Source organism: Hydra viridissima, unplaced genomic scaffold, assembly GCF_058129835.1.
Source record: "Hydra viridissima isolate aposymbiotic clone 2 unplaced genomic scaffold, HvirCarnegie_v1 scaffold_5, whole genome shotgun sequence".
In the NCBI taxonomy this organism is placed as follows: Eukaryota; Metazoa; Cnidaria; class Hydrozoa; order Anthoathecata; family Hydridae; genus Hydra; species Hydra viridissima.
Window position 1 is genome coordinate 11,883,377 of NW_028324304.1, and position 18,431 is coordinate 11,901,807.

Sequence of the window (18,431 nt, forward strand, 5' to 3'; positions counted from 1 at the left end):
AACTGTATTTGAATTAACCCTTCTCGGGTCAAAATGACCCGCCACAGTGTTAAAACCCAAAAAAAATCCATTAAATGCCATTTTTTACTTGAAATTTTATAACTTTTTTTAGATTGGCCCCAACAGTAGAAAAAGTGAAATGTTGCTTTTATTCAGATTTCCATGTCAACTGTACAAAAAAGGTACAAAGATATAGAATGTGGGACAACAGGAGGTTTAACAAAAAATGGCAACATCTCATAGAAATAACTTTTAGAAACAAAACTTTTTCTATACTTTCTGCTAAGAACTTTAACCAAAATGTTTTTGACGCGACTTCACAATGAGTAATTAGAAACCTCAGAAACATATAAAACAGATCGGCGCTCTTTGAATAGGAAGGAAGATCTGCATGTCGAGTTTTTTTCAGGCAATAGTTTTCATATGATCAGTAAAATCTTGAGTTGTTCCTGATTCATCAATGTTTATATTAAGAATATTGAAAACGATATTTCACGAACATCAATGCTAACTTGAGGCTTCTAATCTCAAGTATCTAACTTCTAATCTCAAGTATCTAACGCATTACTTTTGATCTTATGTCTAAATATCAGACTTAAACATCGAGTACAACATATTCTTTAGAAGAAAGCAAAAAATATTGCACTTTAACATGGAGTATAAAGTATTCTTTGGAAGAAGGCAGAATTGTTACACTTTGTGTTTGCTAAGCATCTCCTTCTTTTGCAGCTGGTTCGGTCATAATGATTTATGCAACTTAAGGGTCATTATATGTAGAACCCATGTAGGAACATAACCTTGAAGAATAAAAGTTATTAAACATATTAAGCTAGAATCTGGAATTAATATGTGCACATATAGAGACACCAATCTTACTGTAAATGTTAACTAGAGAGAATGATTAAGGAGGCCAATTTTTCACCGATGTAATAATCATATAAAAATCTCTGGTCACTGCTCAAATCATCTAAAGTTTCTTTTTTTCTTACCATATCAAATTTTAGAGACTTTACAACACAAATCTACAGAGAAAGAACATGTAATTGTGGCTAAAGAACTTCAAGCATAAGAGCATTTCCTAATGCAGCTCATACTGAACTACTCATACCGTTTCTAATTAACTTTATTGCAAACTTTGGAAACTTTCTGAAAGTTCTCTCTCAGGATCTTATATTTTAAAGTAAAGCTAAAATATAGAAAAGTTTTTTACTCATTGAAAATCGTGTTTATGAAAATAATTATATATAAAAACAAAGTTCATTACACATAATTTAACATGGTAAATTGAATTTTATATATTCCTTTTTTTACATTTTTTTAATTGTCAGCTATAATTTAACTATTAATTTAGAGATTATTTTAAAGTATACTTTCATTATTTACATTTTACTGTAATATCTTTTAAAAACATCTCAGTAAAATGTTGTATAAATAATGCAGAATAAAAACGAAACAAGAGAAAGTTTAGTTCAATTAGCTCATTCGAGCTGAAAGATTCTGGATCAGATTCTGATAACAGCTAATTAATGTATAATTCGTCCTGTTGTTGAGATGTTCTACATCATCGATAATCAACCTAATAGTTCTTTGCAGTTTCCATTAAGGTCCGATCAAACTCAACTGAGCCAAGTTGAAACCTTCCCTTTGAAACCTTCCCTTTTTTCTCTGGTCTTTTAAATATACTGTCTTTAATAGGATTTTATAGATTGATTATTGATAAGTATTGAGGAATTGAATAAAAATCTAACTATTAATTTTAAATAATTTGGATTATTGGACTGGGACTTCAACCAAACTTGAATTTCGTGCAGTTACGTGTCTTGTTTGAAATTTTTTTTTTTTGGTTATGACGTGACTAAGCAGAAAGTTGCCCGTTAACAATAAACAATTTCAATCAATATCAATCAATCAATCAATATATATATTTCGTGTTAAGGATGTTACAAAAAAAACACAGGTCATTGCAAATAGTAATTCACTAATAAAACGCAATGACCTAAATAGTATAAAGAAAAGATAAGAGAAAAACATAAGAAATAAACTAGTCACATAGTAAAAATAGAACTTTACAAAAATTTATAAGTAACACTTATAAAACAGACTTTTAAAAGAATTAAAATATAGGTCAAATAGTTATTACAATGTATTCACATATACATTCATATATACGCATATACACAAATAAGAAATTATAAAATGTACATAAACATAAAGAAAAAAGTTATAGAGGTTAAGAATAAAGTTAAGCGTAACTTTTTAGATAAAAATGATGGAGTGACTTTAAGAACAGATTCTTGGATCTAAGGATAAAATCTGTTTTTAGGGTGTACGGAAGGGTGTTCCAAGATAGGATACACTGATATGTAATGGAATTTATTCCATGTTTAGTTGTCTGTTTTTGTGGGATGGTTAAGTTGTTAAAAGTGACTGATCTTAGGTTATGCCCACACGTTGTCCTACTGTCAAAGTAGTTAAGAAATATGGAAGGAAGAAGACCGTGTTGTTGATCCCAGACAAATAAACAATTTAGAAACTGGATTAAATCATAGAAACGAAGAACTTTGGATGTAAGATACAGGATGTCAGTAGGGAAGTCTCTTGGACAGAAATGAATTATTCGTATTGCTCTATTTTGAAGCGAAACGATTTTAGACAGACGGACGGTTTTAGATTGTCCCCAAACTTGGCATGCATACTGTAAATGTGAACCAAAAATTTAGTGATATACACTCTTAAAAAAGTTCAGGCAAACTCTGTCCGGAATGGTTCAGGTCGACAGATTTACCTGAACATTCAGGCAATTTACCGTATCGGTTCAGGTATTTTAGCAAACTAGCTGAACACTTAGTGTAAAACTCCTGAAATGTTCAGGCAAAAGAAGTTGCGTGAACTTTTCTACAGGTATAGCAGTCTAAAGTTAATCCCGTCAATAAATACTCCCGGAGTATTTATTTCCTAGGAAATATGTTCTCCGGGAGTATTTTTATCCTAGGAAATAATTACTCACGGGAGTAATTATTTCCTGGGATAAAAATACTCCCCCAGGATATAAGTACTCCCCTAAAGTTGAATTTTGAAATATATAAATATAACACTGAATTTGAGGTGGCGCGTCGCATCTCTCTGATGCGTACTGATTAAATAATTTTAAGCGTAACAACATTGTTTAAAAAACAGATAGTTTTTACAGTATTTTTACATTGAAAAGAGGTTGCATCTTTTATTATTTTACTTCCTTTAAAGTTTTCAAAAATATTATAAAAATACCGTGGCACCTCCAAATTTTATCAAGAGGATATTTTTTCTTTCTACTTGTACCGTTTTTTTTGGTAATCGGCTTTAATCGGCATTTTATTGGGTTTCCCATGGTTAATTTTTTATTTTTATTTTAAACAGTTATATCTTGTAGTATTTAGAATCCTTATGATTCCTTGGGGTTATCATGAGAAAATCCCTTATTAAAAATTTCTTCCTAATTTTTCTTTTCTAAAAAAATGCTAATACTGGAACCCAGCACTATTTTTGGCCTGCGGTTTTGGTACAAAAAAATACTTAATAGATAAAAGTAATTATTTACAGTTTATAAAGTTTTACAGTTGTAATTATTGTGTTTGAATACAATATTTATAAACAAAAAAAATTCTTTTGAGGAAAAGGTAAAAGATGCTGAGACTTTGAACATGATAACAAGTGTCCCCGCATTTTCAATACATCAAAGTTCGTTTCCATAGGTGATTTACCTGCTAATAATTCGGCTGCAAAGGCAACAGCAAACAATCCACAATTAAAATCATCTGTTTGTTTTTGTACAGGCAGAAAAGTTATAAGTAAGTCTTCATTACTATTAACATTGTTTTTATATAAAGACTGAACACATTTCAAAGAAACAGGATTCAGTGAATCATAAAGACTATCACAAATATTGACTCTTCCATTAGAACAAAATGTAAGAAACCAATGGCATGAACCATTATGCATAAGTTGAATATGTTCAGTATTGACTGGCTGGTATGGATTATTTGAACATTTTTGAGAATTTAGTACAGATTGGAATTCTGCATTTGGTCCTAGCTGTTTACAAATAAGCATTTGGGCAGCATCCATGATGTTGTCATTTAGCCACGAATTATGAGACAACAAAATCTGTTTATCTTCATTTTTAAGATGATAAAGATTTGGAAAATTTAACCATAGTTTTTGAGGTTTTAAAGCCTTTTTTGAGTCAACTGAATTGATTATTTGATGTGATTTCCAAAATGTTTGTTCAACTGTAAACCATGAATGTTTTTCTGCACAAATGATAATCCATGCAGATTTCCATTTTTCATTATTGACAATATTGTTCAAGCAAGCTGCAACTCCACTAAAAGATCCAAATATTTTTAATAACTTTTGAATACTTACTTTTATTCTATTGTTCCGTTGCATTAAACTTGAGAGTTCGTGATCTTGAAATTTAAGGAAAATACGCGGAAGAAGAAACTTTTTTTTTTGTTGCAAAATGTTTTTAAATCTCTTACAGGTATGATACAACGATTGATATGTTTCCGTAACAATAATGGATGTTTTCACTGCACTAATCAATATCATTTCAACAACTTCGTCAGGTAACATGCACCATAAACTTGTAACTTTTTCTTCAGTTTCAACACAAGAACTCAACATATCATTATATAATGACTTTTTATTTTTATCAATGTATGGCTTAAGTAAAGTAACGTTGTATTTTTTCTTTAGAGTAGTATTTTTTGGGTTAACCAAAGTGCACAAGTTGTTTTTAGAAATTGAATGTACTGTATATGGACCAAGCCATTTAAATGAAAATTTTCCTCCTTTTCTATCTATCCTTTTTTGATTTTTTAAAAGAACTTTATCATTAATTCCAATCAAATGAGGTGCTTGATGGCGTTTATTATAATCTTTCTGCTGTTTATTTTGAGCAGTTTGAATGTTTTTGAATGCGGTATGGTAAACTTTTTCTCGTAAAGAAATAAAAGAAGTAAGAACTGCATCAAAAGTTTCTCTGTCAAAACTTTCAATGTCATGCTTTTTAATATCAACCATTCCGTATTTAACATCTACAGGTAAAGTGGGTTCTCGATTATATAATAGAAAAAATGGTGAATATTTTGTTGAAGTGTACTTGCTAACACGATGTGCAAATAAAATTCCTTCAATAATGTAGGGCCATTCTACAGCTTTTTCATCAAGAACTTTAACTAATGCTTCTTTTATAGTTCTATTCCGACGCTCACATAAGCCATTAGATTGGGGATGGTAAGCAGAAGTTACCCTTTGCTCAGTTCCTGTCATTGCATGCAATTTTTCGCTGACTTCATTTACAAACTCTCTTCCTTGATCATTAATTTGTATTTTAATGCACCCGTGTCGACAGGTTACTTCATATAAAAAGAGTGCAATTGAATCAGCAGTTTTGTTTTTAAGAGGTTTAGCTTCTGACCATTTTGTGAAATAGTCTATACAGACAACTAAATGTTTAAAACCATCAACCTCTGGCAAATTACAAACATCAATTCCAACTTGTTCCATTGCTTTACTTACAATTGGAATGGAATGCAGTTCTGTTGAAGAACTTATTATTCTACCATGTTTTTGACATTGATCACACTTTTGAATAAACTTTTCTACGTCGAATTTAATATTGTGCCAGTAAAACCTGCTAAAGATTTTGTGATGAGTTGCATCTCTTCCACGGTGCGAGGCCATTGCTTCTGCTTTGGAATTTTCACTAAGACCAAAATGAATGTCAGATATTATCTTTTGCTGTTGATCTTTACAAGCAACGACTAACTTTTTGCTACGGTATAGTAATTGTCCAGATAAAATGCTAAAATTTTTGCAAGCTTTTCGAAAATTAGATTTCTTTCCTTTATCAGCTTTAATTTCTAGAGGATAAACTTTTTCTTTAAGGTACTTTTCAATTGCAACAAAATCAACATGTCTCGCCATTTTTTATTTTAAGTGTGTGTAAAATTTACTTTCGATATTGAAGGAACAATTTTACGACAAGCGATGCATCGCAATGTCTTCAAATCCTTTTTCAGCCTTGATATACTACTAAGTTCACTTGGTTTTTAATAAGTTTAAGAACTTAACTATAACATAATACTGCTCAATTTACCACAAAACAGAATTTACAAATGTAAAATCAATTGTCATTAAAAGATTGCTTTTCGAATTTAATTTAAATGGTAATAAGTACTCTCATTGGGAGTACTTATTTACTAAAGGGAGTATTTATTTACTAGCTTAAAATGACTGGGGGAGTACTTTTTGACTAGGAAATAAGTACTCCGGGAGTATTTTTTTACAGGGAGTTATTTTAAGCTGCTACACCGGAACGTTCAGGTGTTTTACTGGAAACATCAAGTAAATCGCCTGAAAATATGAAATTATTTTTCCGCGCCAACAGCAATCGCCATTAAAGCTTCTAGAGGTCGCATGTGCTTGCTTTCTCTTATTTTAAAATTTTTTATTAAAAATGAGCATAAAAAAGTTGTCAGAGTCAAAGTTGGCAGAATACTTATTATAAAAAGGAATATCTATAGATGCTACAGAAAAGCTTAAAAGTAAGCTATCTTTTCATATTTTTTGCGAACGTACTTAAAAGAGATGTGTATATAGTAAATTTACGTATTTATATATGTATATTTACATATATATATATTACATTTACATACATATAAATGTATATATTTTTTGCCAACGTACGTAAAAGAGATGTATATATAATAAACACATCTCTTTTACGTACGTTCGCAAAAAATATACACACATATATGTATGTAAATGTAATATATACATATGTAAATATACACATGTATATATACACAATGTATATACACTAGGGTGGTCCAAAATTATAAACTATTGAAATTCATTTCTCCACAAGGCTGCCTTTGTTTCTATTAATATTTGCAATATTGTAGCCAAATTTGAAGTAAATCTGATAATATTTAGGGGTTGCTATAAATTTTGACTTTTTGAACACTATGATAAAAAATCAAAAAAATTAAGTTTTCTAAGATGCATCTTGTATGAATTACAAGATGCATCTTTTTAATTACGAGTTACATGCAAAACCTATATGACAAAAAAATATTTAAAAATTACAAGATGATCTTGTAACTTTTAAATATTTTTTTTGTCATATAGGTTTGGCTAAAGTATTCTTAGGTTTTGCTAAAGTAAAATTAAAGAAAATGATTTTACAAGCAGTCTTATACTATATTCTTATCTTAGTTTCAGTAGGATTTCTGTTGCAATTTCCCAGAGTCAAATGATTTTTTGGCTCATTGGGAGCAAATAACGCCACATGTTATTTCTTGGTCAAGGCAAAAGAAAAATTTAATGATGAAGCAGATTCTAGCTGAGCTTAATATGCAAGACAACACTTCTATAGGTATCTTAGTGTTATAAAACAATATGGCAGGGTATATTTAATATGTAAAATCATTATAAAATTTTATAAATTAATAAAATGATTTCACTAACAAATTTGTTTTTTTAAAACAGGAATTGAAATGGATTTTGCATTCTTATTACTCCCCTTTATAATTAAAGTGCCATCAAAGAATAAAAGTTGTGCATCAGCTGCTGAAGTTGCAGAACATTTCATTCAATTTTATCCGGTATATTGGAATAATAGATTTCTAATAGGTATAAATTTATTCATATATGCATAAATTCTTCTAATAGATATAAATATATGTTCTAAATGTTATAATAATGCTATAAATTATACATGTTATAATAATATGTTATAAGTTATACATATATGTCAAATTATTCTAATAGATATAAATTTATACATATACGCTTTTCTGTATAGCAATGTTAATAACATGTAAAGTTATTAAATATATTATTGTGCATATTACTACAAACTTAATATTATACCTAATAAATTAAGTATAATATTAAGTTTGTAGTAATATGCACAATAGTATATATTTAATAACTTTACATGTTATTAACATTGCTATACAAAAAAATGCCCCGTTGAGAGTCGGACTATCAAAGGAAGGGGAATGCATAAATATTCTGACTTAAGATTATTCCGAGTTAAGTGAAGTTCTCGGTAAACTGTGATACCAGTATCTTGGTATATATACAGATTTTCAATCCTCCTTTTACTCTCTCTCTCTCTCTCTCTCTCTTTATCTCTCTCTCTATACATACATATATGTAGAGAAAATTCAAGGGGAATTGAAAATCTGTCCGACTTATCCAGGGTCCGAGTTAACAGGATTCTACTGTATGTTTAGTTATTAAATATAGTAAATATAGTATTAGTTCTAAGTTGTATGTGCTGATATTTATATTTATTATGTATTAAAATTACATTTTTTAAATGACTTATTTTAATTTCCTTACTGCGTCTAAATAGGCATCAACTCTGATGGAAGTTGTGATTCAAAGTCTTACTCACAAGCATCCTTTAGTCATAGCTTTGGGTACTCATTGCTTTGTCGAACAATTATTTATTGTTACAGAGTGTCAAGCTATTCCTGTCAACAGATGTATATCTTATGCTGAGGACATTATAATTAAAGTTTATTTTTTAATAAACATGGAGTATGCGGAACAATGTAGCCATATATTGTACTTTTTGCAACATACTGCGTTAGGTTACCAAGATGAAACGCATCTATAGAGAGGAGCCAGTGACTTGTCGCTTTATCTTAGACAAAAAAGACTTAATTAATTTTAATATGCTGAAACATTTATATTTTAATAACTATTTCCTATATTGCTTTGTTAAGCGTAAATTTGTAATAATTATAAAATTAAATATATTGACTTTCTGAAAATCAAATATCGTTTTTACGTCTAAACCGAGTTCATTTAAATTCACACTTTGGCATTTTACTGAATATTTAATATCTTCAGGCCTACTAAAAACTAATATCGAATTTATGCCTAAACCAAGATAGTTTATAATCGCGATTTGGATTTTTACTGAATATTTACTCTTTTCAGGCAAAATACCTGAACTACTTCGTGCCGTATGGAACCAGACGAACATTCAGGTAAAATACCTGAACCTGAACTGGTTCAGGTTCAGGCATAATACCGGAACCGAAAAAGTTCAGGTTCAGGTAAAAATCCTGAACCAGTTCAGGTTCAGGTATTTTACCTGAATGTTCGTCTGGTTCCATACGGCACGAAGTAGTTCAGGAATTTTGCCTGAAATTTCCGTCATTTTACCGGAACTTTTTTAAGAGTGTATAGATAGTAATGTTTCAAAATTAACGTAGTGTCGAATTTTTGCTAACATGCCGTTGGCACGGTTTAATTTGAGAGTAAGGTTATTTATATGTGTTTTAAATGAAAGTTTCTCGTCTATCACAACACCAAGATAAGTTATGTAACTAGACAAAGGCAGCTTTTGGCCACTTATTCTAAAGTTCAAGCATTTTGGAAGATTCTTGTTAGCTTTTTTTAGAAAAGTTAGTATACTGCGTCTTAAATATTACTATTTCTGTTTTTTTAGTATTCAATGAGATTTTGTTTGCTCTTAGCCATTGAACAAGACTGGCCATATCCTCATTAATATACTTATTTAGTTTTTTGAGGGAGTTTGTCGTTAATTGAAGATTTGTATCATCAGCAAAATGATACGTGTTTGAATGTTTGATAGAAAGATTAAGATCATTGATGTAAATAATAAAGAGAAGAGGACCTAATATGGATCCCTGAGGAATACCAATGCAAACGCTTTTGATGTCTGTGAAGGTGCCATTTAAAGTAACAAACTGTTGACGATTGGAAAGGTATGATTTAAACCATTGCAACGGGATGCCGCGTACACCATAATAGTTAAGCTTTGATAGGAGAATGCCATGGTCTACGGTGTCAAAAGCTTTTTGTAAATCAATAAAAACCCCACAGGCAAAGTTTCCATTATCAAGAGCAACTCTTATACTTTCTGTAATTTCGATAAGAGCGTGAGCAGTAGAATGCTTTTTACGAAAGCCAAACTGGTGTTTATAAAAACATTGATTTTGGTTTAGGAAGTCGTATAATTTATTATGCATAACTTTTTCAAAAATTTTTGCTTAAATTAGAAAGAAGAGAGATCGGACGATAGTTGGTGCAGTCAACCGTTGATCCTTTTTTGTGGACTGGAATAACTTGGGCCAGCTTGAAGACATCAGGAAATATTCCTTTGCAAAATGAGTTATTTAAGATGATACTTAGTGGTTTGCATAGTTTTTTTGACACCAGTTTAAAAAGTTTTGTTGGAAGGCTGTTCGGTCCAACACTTTTACCTTCAATGATCGTGGAATTTATATAGTCGAGGGTTTCCTCTTCAGTTATTGGTTGCACATAAAAAGAGTTGCTATTAGGATTGGTCAGATACTTTTGAAAGTTGAATTTAGACTTCGGAATTCCATTGGATAATTTTGAAGCAATCGTAGTAAAGAAATTGTTGAAATGGTTAGAGATAGCTTTAGGATTAGTTTCGCATTTGTTGTTGATCAGTATGCTTGTTGGGGAGTAACTTTTATTTGGCTTTACATTTATCAACTCTTTTATACCTTTCCACGTGTTTTTTAATTTTTTTAGATTGTGACTGAAAAAGTTTGTGTAACATTCCTTTTTGCTAAACTTTATAAGATTGCTTATATACTATTACGATATTGTTTAAACTTTACAAAAAGTATTTTTCTTTCTACAGTCTTTTGATTTTAAATATTTTTTATGAAGTTTATTTTTAATTGTTATTGACTTGAGAAAGCCTTTCGTTATCTAAGGTTTATTATCACTAGTTACTTGATCTTTTGTCAATTTTTTGTAAGGGGCATGTTTGTTCAAAATACAATCAAAAGTTTCGATTAATTTTTTAATGGAATAATTGACATCATTTTCTTCTTTTGTAAAGTCATCCCATTCAACATTTGAAATATCTTGGATAAATTCATCTTTTTTAAAGTTTTTAAAGCACCTCCTAAAAATAGGTTCAGGTGAAGTTTGCGTTTTGGAATGCGGCATTATTATAAACTGAGCAAGATGATCAGATATTGAAGCGGTAAGATTGCCTGAGATTATATCAGAAGAATAAAAATTTAAAAAAATATTATCAATTACCGTTTCAGAATGAGTGGTTATGCGTGTAGGCTGTATAATAAAAGGAAAAAGAGAATTTGAAACCATTGATTCTAAAAATGTGAAACTTCATTGGATGTATTGTATTTGAGCAAGTCTAAGTTAAAATCTCCCATTAACATAAACTTCGTTTTGTCTAAGCTAATTTTCTCAAGAATAGAATTTAGATAATGATCGACAAATTCAGATGGACACATTGTTGGATGACGATATAAACAACCAACTATTAAGTTGCTTTTTTTAGCATTTATTACTTCAATAAATATAGATTCAAGTTGTTTACTTTTAACCAGGATCAAGTCAGTTCTAACTTTTAAGTTTAAACTAGACTTAATATACATCAAAGCACCACCCTTTTTTAGCTTTAGTTGGCGTGTGAACGGTTACATATCCGTCTAAATTAACATTAGTTATAGACACATCATTATCATGCAGGTTAGATTCCGTTATTCCAATAATATCAGGCATATTATTAAAAGGTGCTAATAGTATTTTAAAATCGTCATTATGATATGGTAGAGAAGATATATTTATATGGAGATAACTTACGGAATTTCGGGATAACTCATTGTACCCAGGAACATCTACGTATTTGCAGTTGATTGAAGTATAAGATGAGTCATTGAGGTCCCCAAAAAGGTTTTTCAAATTTGGATTATCAGATAGATTTTTAACGTGGTTAAATTTCAGTGACTTTCCTGCAAGTGTGGTAGATAATTCAAGATCAGAAATATTAGAGAAAGGAAGAAATGTTTTTGTACAGATTAGGCAGTACCAAGTATTTAAAGTTTTGATTTTTTCGTATGTCAGTTTGTCAACTCAATTACATTTTCTGTGTATCCACTTGTCACATAGATCACATTGGATAGCTGATTGATATTTAGCTACCGCTTTAAAGCATATACCACAAGATTGTTTCACTGCCATCATTAAAAGTTACAGAAAAAAGATGGTTAAAAAAAGAAATAAAAAAATAATGATAATAAAATAAATAATAATAATAAATAAATTTAAAAAAATAAATATATAAATAACAAAAAAAAAAAAAAAAAAAAAAAAAAAATCTAAGTGAAAAAATCTAAGTGAGTTGCATAAAAAAGAAAATCAAGAAAAAAAGTACACTGTAAGAAACATTTAATTTATACATAATATTGCTTATATGCAAATGTTTAGATTCTATAACTCCACTGTAATTTTGCATGCAATATGAAAACTCAATAAAGAAAATTCTGTAATAATGTCTAAAATCTTATAACATCAAAGTAATATACAGTAAAGTTTAAATTAAATAAAAAAACCTTTACAATAATCAGAGACAGGTCCGTAAATGTTGTACAAAAACAAACAAGTTGTACAAAACGAAACAAATTGGAAAATAAAGTTAAAACTATTACATGTAATAGTTCATAATAGTTTCATAAATAAAACTATTATTAACAAATTGATACAAATTTTCTGCTACAAATTGAACTATTACAACTATTATATTCCTAAGTTAAAAGTATTTTTCTATTTATGTATATTTATTACTCCTACGTTAAGAAGTTTATTTACCGTTAAGACCTATTTTCAAAAATTAAATCAAGAAATCGCCTAGTAGCACAAAATATAATAAAATTTAGAAATATTGCAAATATTCAAATATGAGTTTATTCGAATTTAGTGACAAAAAAAACATAAATTAATTATAAAGATTAACAACAAAAACATACAAAAAACAAAAGTCATAAATGTCAGTGCAAAAGCCGGTTGCCCCATTTGCTGACAACATTTGGCACTTTTCCTTTACCACCAAGAGCACTTAGGCACTTTTCCTTTAAAACCAAGAGCACTAGCACTTAGGCACTAGACAAAATTGAAATGTATTGGTCAATCCTTTTGGGAATTCAATGCTGAATATCCAAAATGCTGCAAACCATGCTTGAAAAGCCTTGGAAAATGTGCAAATAGTTTTAGGAAACAAAACTTCCTTATCGACTGATATATTCCACTCGTCGTCTTGTGGCAATATGACTGGACTGAGTGGTATTTCCTGTATAAATAAAGAAATAAACACAATAATTCATTTAATCAAAAAAACAAACCTGAAACAACTTAAAATCCCTCTAATACAAAGCTCTTAAAACCATTCAATTTTAAAATTTCTTAATTGATAACACTTCAATATAATAGAAATTATTGCAAAATTCTCACCTAAAGGACATCATCAGTTTTTTAAATTGTGTCCTTAGTATGAGAGTATTTACATGGACTTAAAATATTCAATAAATTATTTCCTCAAACCAGTAAATTTTTGCATTTCCTTAGATCTCCTTCTTAATATTTATTATTACTTCTCAGATCTTCTTGTTATTAAATATATATTAGTTTATACAGTTAAATATATAATAAATATATTAGTTTTTATAGTTTAATATATAATAAATAAATTAGTTTTTATGGTTAAATATGTAATAAACATAATAATTCAAAATGGACTATAAACAATAGGCTATAAAAAAATATGATCAAGTGCAATTTTCTAAATAATGTACAATGTATCAATAAACATCCTACCTGCTTTGGTAAGGGAAAAAACAATTCTTCCTTCTCCCCAAATAATGAGGGTAAGAGCAATGTAACAAACATCACCATCCAATCTAAAATTATTTATATCTTTAATTGTAAATACATGCATAACAATACATTTGATAAAACTAGTAAATATAAAATAGCAGTATTAGCATACATGTGTAATGTATTAAAAAATGATCAAATGTTTTTGAGTTAATCAATATTTGCTAGAGTTACTAAACTCATGTAATTTATTGCCTTCTATGACTAGTCTTTATTGTTGTTTGAAATAAAATAAAAATAAATAAAAATTACCCTGTCGTTTACCTTTGTCCAAAGTTTCTTCTAAATGTTTGTTTATCATTCTTGAATATTCACAATACTTTTTGCATCTTTTGGCTGCTTCTTTGATTACTGCATCATAAAGGGATAGAAACTTCATTTCTAATTTGGTTACGTCTACACCATATAGCAAAATCACATCTGCTGTAAACTTTAATTTATAAAAGTCATCTACATTATGATATTACATTAGAAATAAGCCTATACTTTATAATTCAAATGTTCATAAGGTAATTTTTAAATAGTCTTTCATAACTGTCAAAAGAAAGTCAACGGAAATATTGAAAAAAATAAGTACATTTCATAAAAGAACAATAGCTCTTCATATAATCTTACAAAAGTATTTAGTCGTAAACACGGAAATTCTTCCAGAACTTCTGCAGCTGTGTGTGCATGGCAGAAAAGTTATCTGTACCCACAAGTTCTTTTCATTTTATCTTTGATCATATCAAAGGTTGGTGTATGTTTTTTCATTTCTTTTTTAAAGCATCTTGATGTTTTTTTATGCTTATGTGATCCTCACCTTGTACCACATTAGCCAACTAATAAAAAGAAGTTATAGTTACAACTGCACATATAGAAGTATATTATCTTACATCAATCAGCTGCAACTTGTGAGCAGTAACAAAAATATACATTTTTGACTTTTAAATAACACCATATTACAATAATTTTATGAGGTTATAGCAAGTAATATCTATATACATTATTACATACCTTAATTTAAGCTGTTTTTGAGAGGGTGCTGTTGTCAGATTGATCAATTTCAACTTGATCTTCTTTTCGTTTTCTTCCTGAAACACCAGGCCTTCCAAATTTTTCTCTTGTTACAGCAATTGAATTTTCACTACAAAGAGGTTGTCTGTATTTTTTAAATTTCCTTCAAAGAGCTACTCTAATAGCATTCTAATTCTTTGAAAAACTATTCTAATAGTATTCTAAACTCAAAATACCCATTTAAAATATGAAATAGACAATAAATTAAATTCTAAAATATAATTTTCTTATAAAATAGATGATGACAAGTAAAAGTATAATCAATAATATATAAAATGCTAATTGCATTACACTACTTCCATCATAATCAGCCAAAAAAGGATATTTTAATGTGCTAAGCTATATTTTTGCTGCTAAGCTAACAGCAAAATATATTCTTCTGGTTGAATACCTGTATAAACAGTTTGTGATAAAACATTACAAAATAATTAACACTAATATTATAATATAAATGTAACAAAGTAAAGAACAAACTATTTTAAAAATTAAAAATCAATGTAATAGAAATTGAGAAATGGCAAACTCAGAGTCAGCAAAGTATAAGACAAGAACAATAATTTTCAACTTACAAAATGTCACGTCTTTTTAAGTCATCAAATAGTGTATCAATTAAGAGCACTTTGCTTTTTGAGCCTAAACCAAATCTAGCCTTGTCTTGACATTGTAGCTTAGCTATAACATTATCCGGAAAATGTGGCAACTGATATACAAAAGGACATTCTTGCACCTGGCTAAATAAATAAAATAAACTATCACAGATATACAGCAAACCAGAATAATTTCCTTAAATTACTCTGATTTGAAATATCTCATTCAACTGTAATTTAATATGGGTAAAAATATAATTTATAATAAAATTCATCATTAAATGCATAATAGTTCTTAAACACAAGTATTATACAAACATTAAAGTATTAAAGTTAATTAAAAGAATGCAAATTCTCTCTTAAATTCAAATCAATGATAGAGAGTTATTATTTTAAAAAAATATATATATAAATTAAAAATACTATAACAAACCTATGTACACATTCTGCTTCTTCGATTTCTGAAAAACTACCACTATTTGTTGTTTCGCCCTTTTCATTATTTACACTAATAACACTTGATACAACTGCAGTATAGGTAAATTTAGAATTATCTAATGTTGCTGAAACAGATTGTTTTGTTGTTTTCAAAAGACAAATAAATCTTCTCCGATCTTTTATTAAAGATAAAAGCTCTGTTAGCATTTGCTCTGTAAGGTCACATAAATAGTCACTGGTTAATTCATGCCCTATTGTAAATAAACAATAAGAACAATAATTTTACTAAACATACATAATTTTCAAACAAACAAACCACGTAAAAAAGAGGCTGATTTTCATGTAACAAGATAAGATGTCGCAAATACTTTCCAAATAAAAAATAGTTATTGCCACATTCACAAAGAAATTGGGGCATGCTTGGCTATTGTATATTGTAAGGAATCTGCAATGTAAACAGTACAATTAAAATGTTTACTATAAAATGCATAATAATAAAAAAACTACTTTCAAATTCAGACATAATTCCTTAACTTTATTATTATTTCTACATTAAATTTTAATTAATAACTCTTCTTTAAAAATTTAAAAGAATTACATTGACCTATAGGAACCTCATAGATAAATCGGTTAACTTAAAAAATATACTCTTTTGCGTATTCTACTTGAAAAATTTTAACTAAATACAATTTTAAATATAATACATTAAATTAAATACTATTTATTTTATTTAAAATATCATATTGCTAAGCGACTGTAATTCTATTTTAAACCCTTTCTATTTTTATCCTTCTTTAATTATGCCTCGATATCAATAAACGACACTCGGTATTTATTGGCTTCTTATTTTTCACCACGAAAAACCCTTTGCTAAAGGGTTATCTAATAGAACCCTTTCAAAAAACCTTTTTTTACACACCAAAGGGTTTTCTAGTGGTAGAAAACCTTATGCGAGTGTAAAAAAACCTTTTGCGAAACCTTTTTTTTTTACAGTGTATATGTATAATATGTATATATAAGTATATTATCTAAGAGGGAAGTTATAAATCTAAGTTTATATAAGAAAATATAACTTTAACAAGAATATAATCTTTAGATAAAAAAACTTTTCATACTTCTTTTTCATTGACAGCAGTTGTATTTCTTCTTTATTTTAACAGTTTTTTGTGTGTTTTCTTGTTTTGACTTATCTGATTTTTAATATGAAAGTGGTATTGATATTTACTTTTCCTTCCTCTTCTAATTTTTAAACTTACAGTCAACTTTATCTTTTGATTTTCAATAGAAATATTTTTTCCGGTATCTGAGATTTTCACGGAAGCTTTTTTAACCAAAAATTCTTTTTGAAATACTTTATTTACTTTTTACTTTTTCTTTTCTTTTCACAATCTTTTCTTTTAAACAATCTTCTACTCTTACTCTTCCAAACAATCTTCTACTTTTCAATTAAAACTTAATCAGTTTTTATTAAGCTTTTTTATTTTTCTTCGCCGTTAAAAAAACACGTCCGCCATTTGCGAAGACATCGCATTTTTTTCATAAAATTCAACAAAGATTATCTTCGTTCGACAAAACGGCGCAGCAACTCGTGTGTGTAACGTGCTCAACCTTAGTACAATTTGTTTTTACGAGTCAAGAATTAAATTTGATTTGTGCTTATATATATATATATATATATATATATGTGATTATATATATATAAGGTAAGTATGGGTATTAAGGCCCACCTTTGTCGAGTGCGCGGTAAAAAAATGCTGATTTTTTTTTGCTGCCAGTGATAAAACCAGATAACTCTAATATTTTAATGTCGAAAAAAAGTTTCACAATTTATTTTTTCCCTAACTTTGGATTAGTGGGCCTTATTACCCGCCGGGCCTTAATACCCATACTTACCTTATATATATATATATTTAATATAAGAACATCAATTAATACGAATTCTCTCAATACTAATTTTTTATTTTATCTAAGAAATTTTCGCTAGATTATTGATACTAGCATCTTCAGCTTTAATTACAAATTATTAATTTAATTAAATTACGAACAAACTTTAACGGTAACGTCACTTTTTAATATATATATATATATATATATATATATATATATATATATATATATATATATATATATATATATATATATATATATATATATATATATATATATATATATATATATATATATATATATATATATATATATAGAAAATGAAATAATTTTTAATAGGAAAGAGATTTTACTGGTAACTCGTGACAGAATTGAAAACAAATCTTACTAGCGTAAATGGAAAATCAAATAGAGAACTGTAGTAAATTCCTTCATCAGACAATAAATACGATAATTACTGTTAGTATTATATTTATGCGCATGTAATATGCGACATTCTAGTTATCTTTCCTCTTTTGAAGTTTTTATATTTCAATATATTTTTTGAATTTAATATATTCCTTTTAACAGCTTCAAGAGCTGCTTCTCCATATGTACAGCATTTAACGCCGCAATAATTGCAGTCATAATCAATTTTATTAGAGTTGTTCTTTGTAAAAAAAAAAAAAAGATCTTTTATTTCTTATAGCATATTTGTATATAAATTAATATCTT

The 18,431-nt window shown here is 28.4% G+C and overlaps 3 protein-coding genes across 11 annotated transcripts; 1 reads left to right on the forward strand and 2 right to left on the reverse strand.

Moving 5' to 3' along the window:
* The first annotated feature begins 6,632 nt into the window (after positions 1-6,632).
* LOC149888714 (uncharacterized) lies at positions 6,633-8,834 on the forward strand. Of its 4 annotated transcripts, none has more exons than XM_090088422.1 (3): positions 6,633-7,423; positions 7,585-7,652; positions 8,411-8,834. In XM_090088422.1, exons 1-3 carry the CDS (start codon positions 7,372-7,374, stop codon positions 8,675-8,677), a joined length of 387 nt encoding a protein of 128 aa, XP_089944548.1. In that variant the 5' UTR covers positions 6,633-7,371; the 3' UTR covers positions 8,678-8,834. The 4 variants fall into 4 exon arrangements, with proteins under 4 accessions (XP_089944548.1, XP_089944547.1, XP_089944550.1 ...); XM_090088421.1 differs by having other exon boundaries at positions 6,646-7,423; positions 7,537-7,652; XM_090088424.1 differs by having other exon boundaries at positions 6,651-7,423; positions 7,585-7,680.
* A 3,869-nt stretch (positions 8,835-12,703) lies between these two features.
* Positions 12,704-14,498, reverse strand: LOC149888715 (uncharacterized). Of its 5 annotated transcripts, none has more exons than XM_090088736.1 (4): positions 14,365-14,498; positions 14,002-14,100; positions 13,690-13,772; positions 12,704-13,165 (listed from the first exon to the last, which is right to left on the reverse strand). In XM_090088736.1, the coding sequence occupies exons 2-4, from the start codon at positions 14,048-14,050 to the stop codon at positions 12,965-12,967; spliced, it is 333 nt and encodes a 110-aa protein (XP_089944862.1). In that variant the 5' UTR covers positions 14,051-14,100; positions 14,365-14,498; the 3' UTR covers positions 12,704-12,964. The 5 variants fall into 5 exon arrangements, with proteins under 5 accessions (XP_089944862.1, XP_089944865.1, XP_089944864.1 ...); XM_090088739.1 differs by lacking the exon at positions 14,365-14,498 and having other exon boundaries at positions 12,704-12,947; positions 12,980-13,165; positions 14,002-14,179; XM_090088738.1 differs by having other exon boundaries at positions 12,705-13,165; positions 14,014-14,100.
* On the reverse strand, positions 14,436-16,465 carry LOC149888716 (uncharacterized). 2 transcript variants are annotated; one of them, XM_090088732.1, is made up of 5 exons: positions 16,338-16,417; positions 15,826-16,081; positions 15,375-15,536; positions 14,746-14,875; positions 14,436-14,570 (listed from the first exon to the last, which is right to left on the reverse strand). In XM_090088732.1, the coding sequence occupies exons 1-4, from the start codon at positions 16,351-16,353 to the stop codon at positions 14,752-14,754; spliced, it is 558 nt and encodes a 185-aa protein (XP_089944858.1). In that variant the 5' UTR covers positions 16,354-16,417; the 3' UTR covers positions 14,436-14,570; positions 14,746-14,751. The 2 variants fall into 2 exon arrangements, with proteins under 2 accessions (XP_089944858.1, XP_089944859.1); XM_090088733.1 differs by lacking the exon at positions 14,436-14,570 and adding an exon at positions 15,097-15,196 and having other exon boundaries at positions 14,750-14,875; positions 16,338-16,465.
* Positions 16,466-18,431: the final 1,966 nt, after the last annotated feature.

Bases quoted from the DNA above. Each gene is read 5' to 3' on its own strand.
- LOC149888716 (XM_090088732.1), bottom strand. The intron at 15,537-15,825 runs GTTTGTTATAGT...TTATTTATTTAG, and splicing joins GAAGCAGAATGTGTACATAG to CCAGGTGCAAGAATGTCCTT. The intron at 14,876-15,374 runs GTAAGTTGAAAA...ACCTCTTTGTAG, and splicing joins TTAAAAAGACGTGACATTTT to TGAAAATTCAATTGCTGTAA.
- LOC149888715 (XM_090088739.1), bottom strand. From the start codon at position 14,128: ATGAAGTTTCTATCCCTTTATGATGCAGTAATCAAAGAAGCAGCCAAA. The intron at 13,166-13,689 runs GTAGGATGTTTA...TTATTTATACAG, and splicing joins TTTTTCCCTTACCAAAGCAG to GAAATACCACTCAGTCCAGT. The intron at 12,948-12,979 runs GTGCCTAAGTGC...TTGGTTTTAAAG, and splicing joins ATACATTTCAATTTTGTCTA to GAAAAGTGCCTAAGTGCTCT.
- LOC149888714 (XM_090088421.1), top strand. From the start codon at position 7,372: ATGATGAAGCAGATTCTAGCTGAGCTTAATATGCAAGACAACACTTCT. The intron at 7,424-7,536 runs GTATCTTAGTGT...TTTTTAAAACAG, and splicing joins GCAAGACAACACTTCTATAG to GAATTGAAATGGATTTTGCA. The intron at 7,653-8,410 runs GTATATTGGAAT...GCGTCTAAATAG, and splicing joins ATTTCATTCAATTTTATCCG to GCATCAACTCTGATGGAAGT.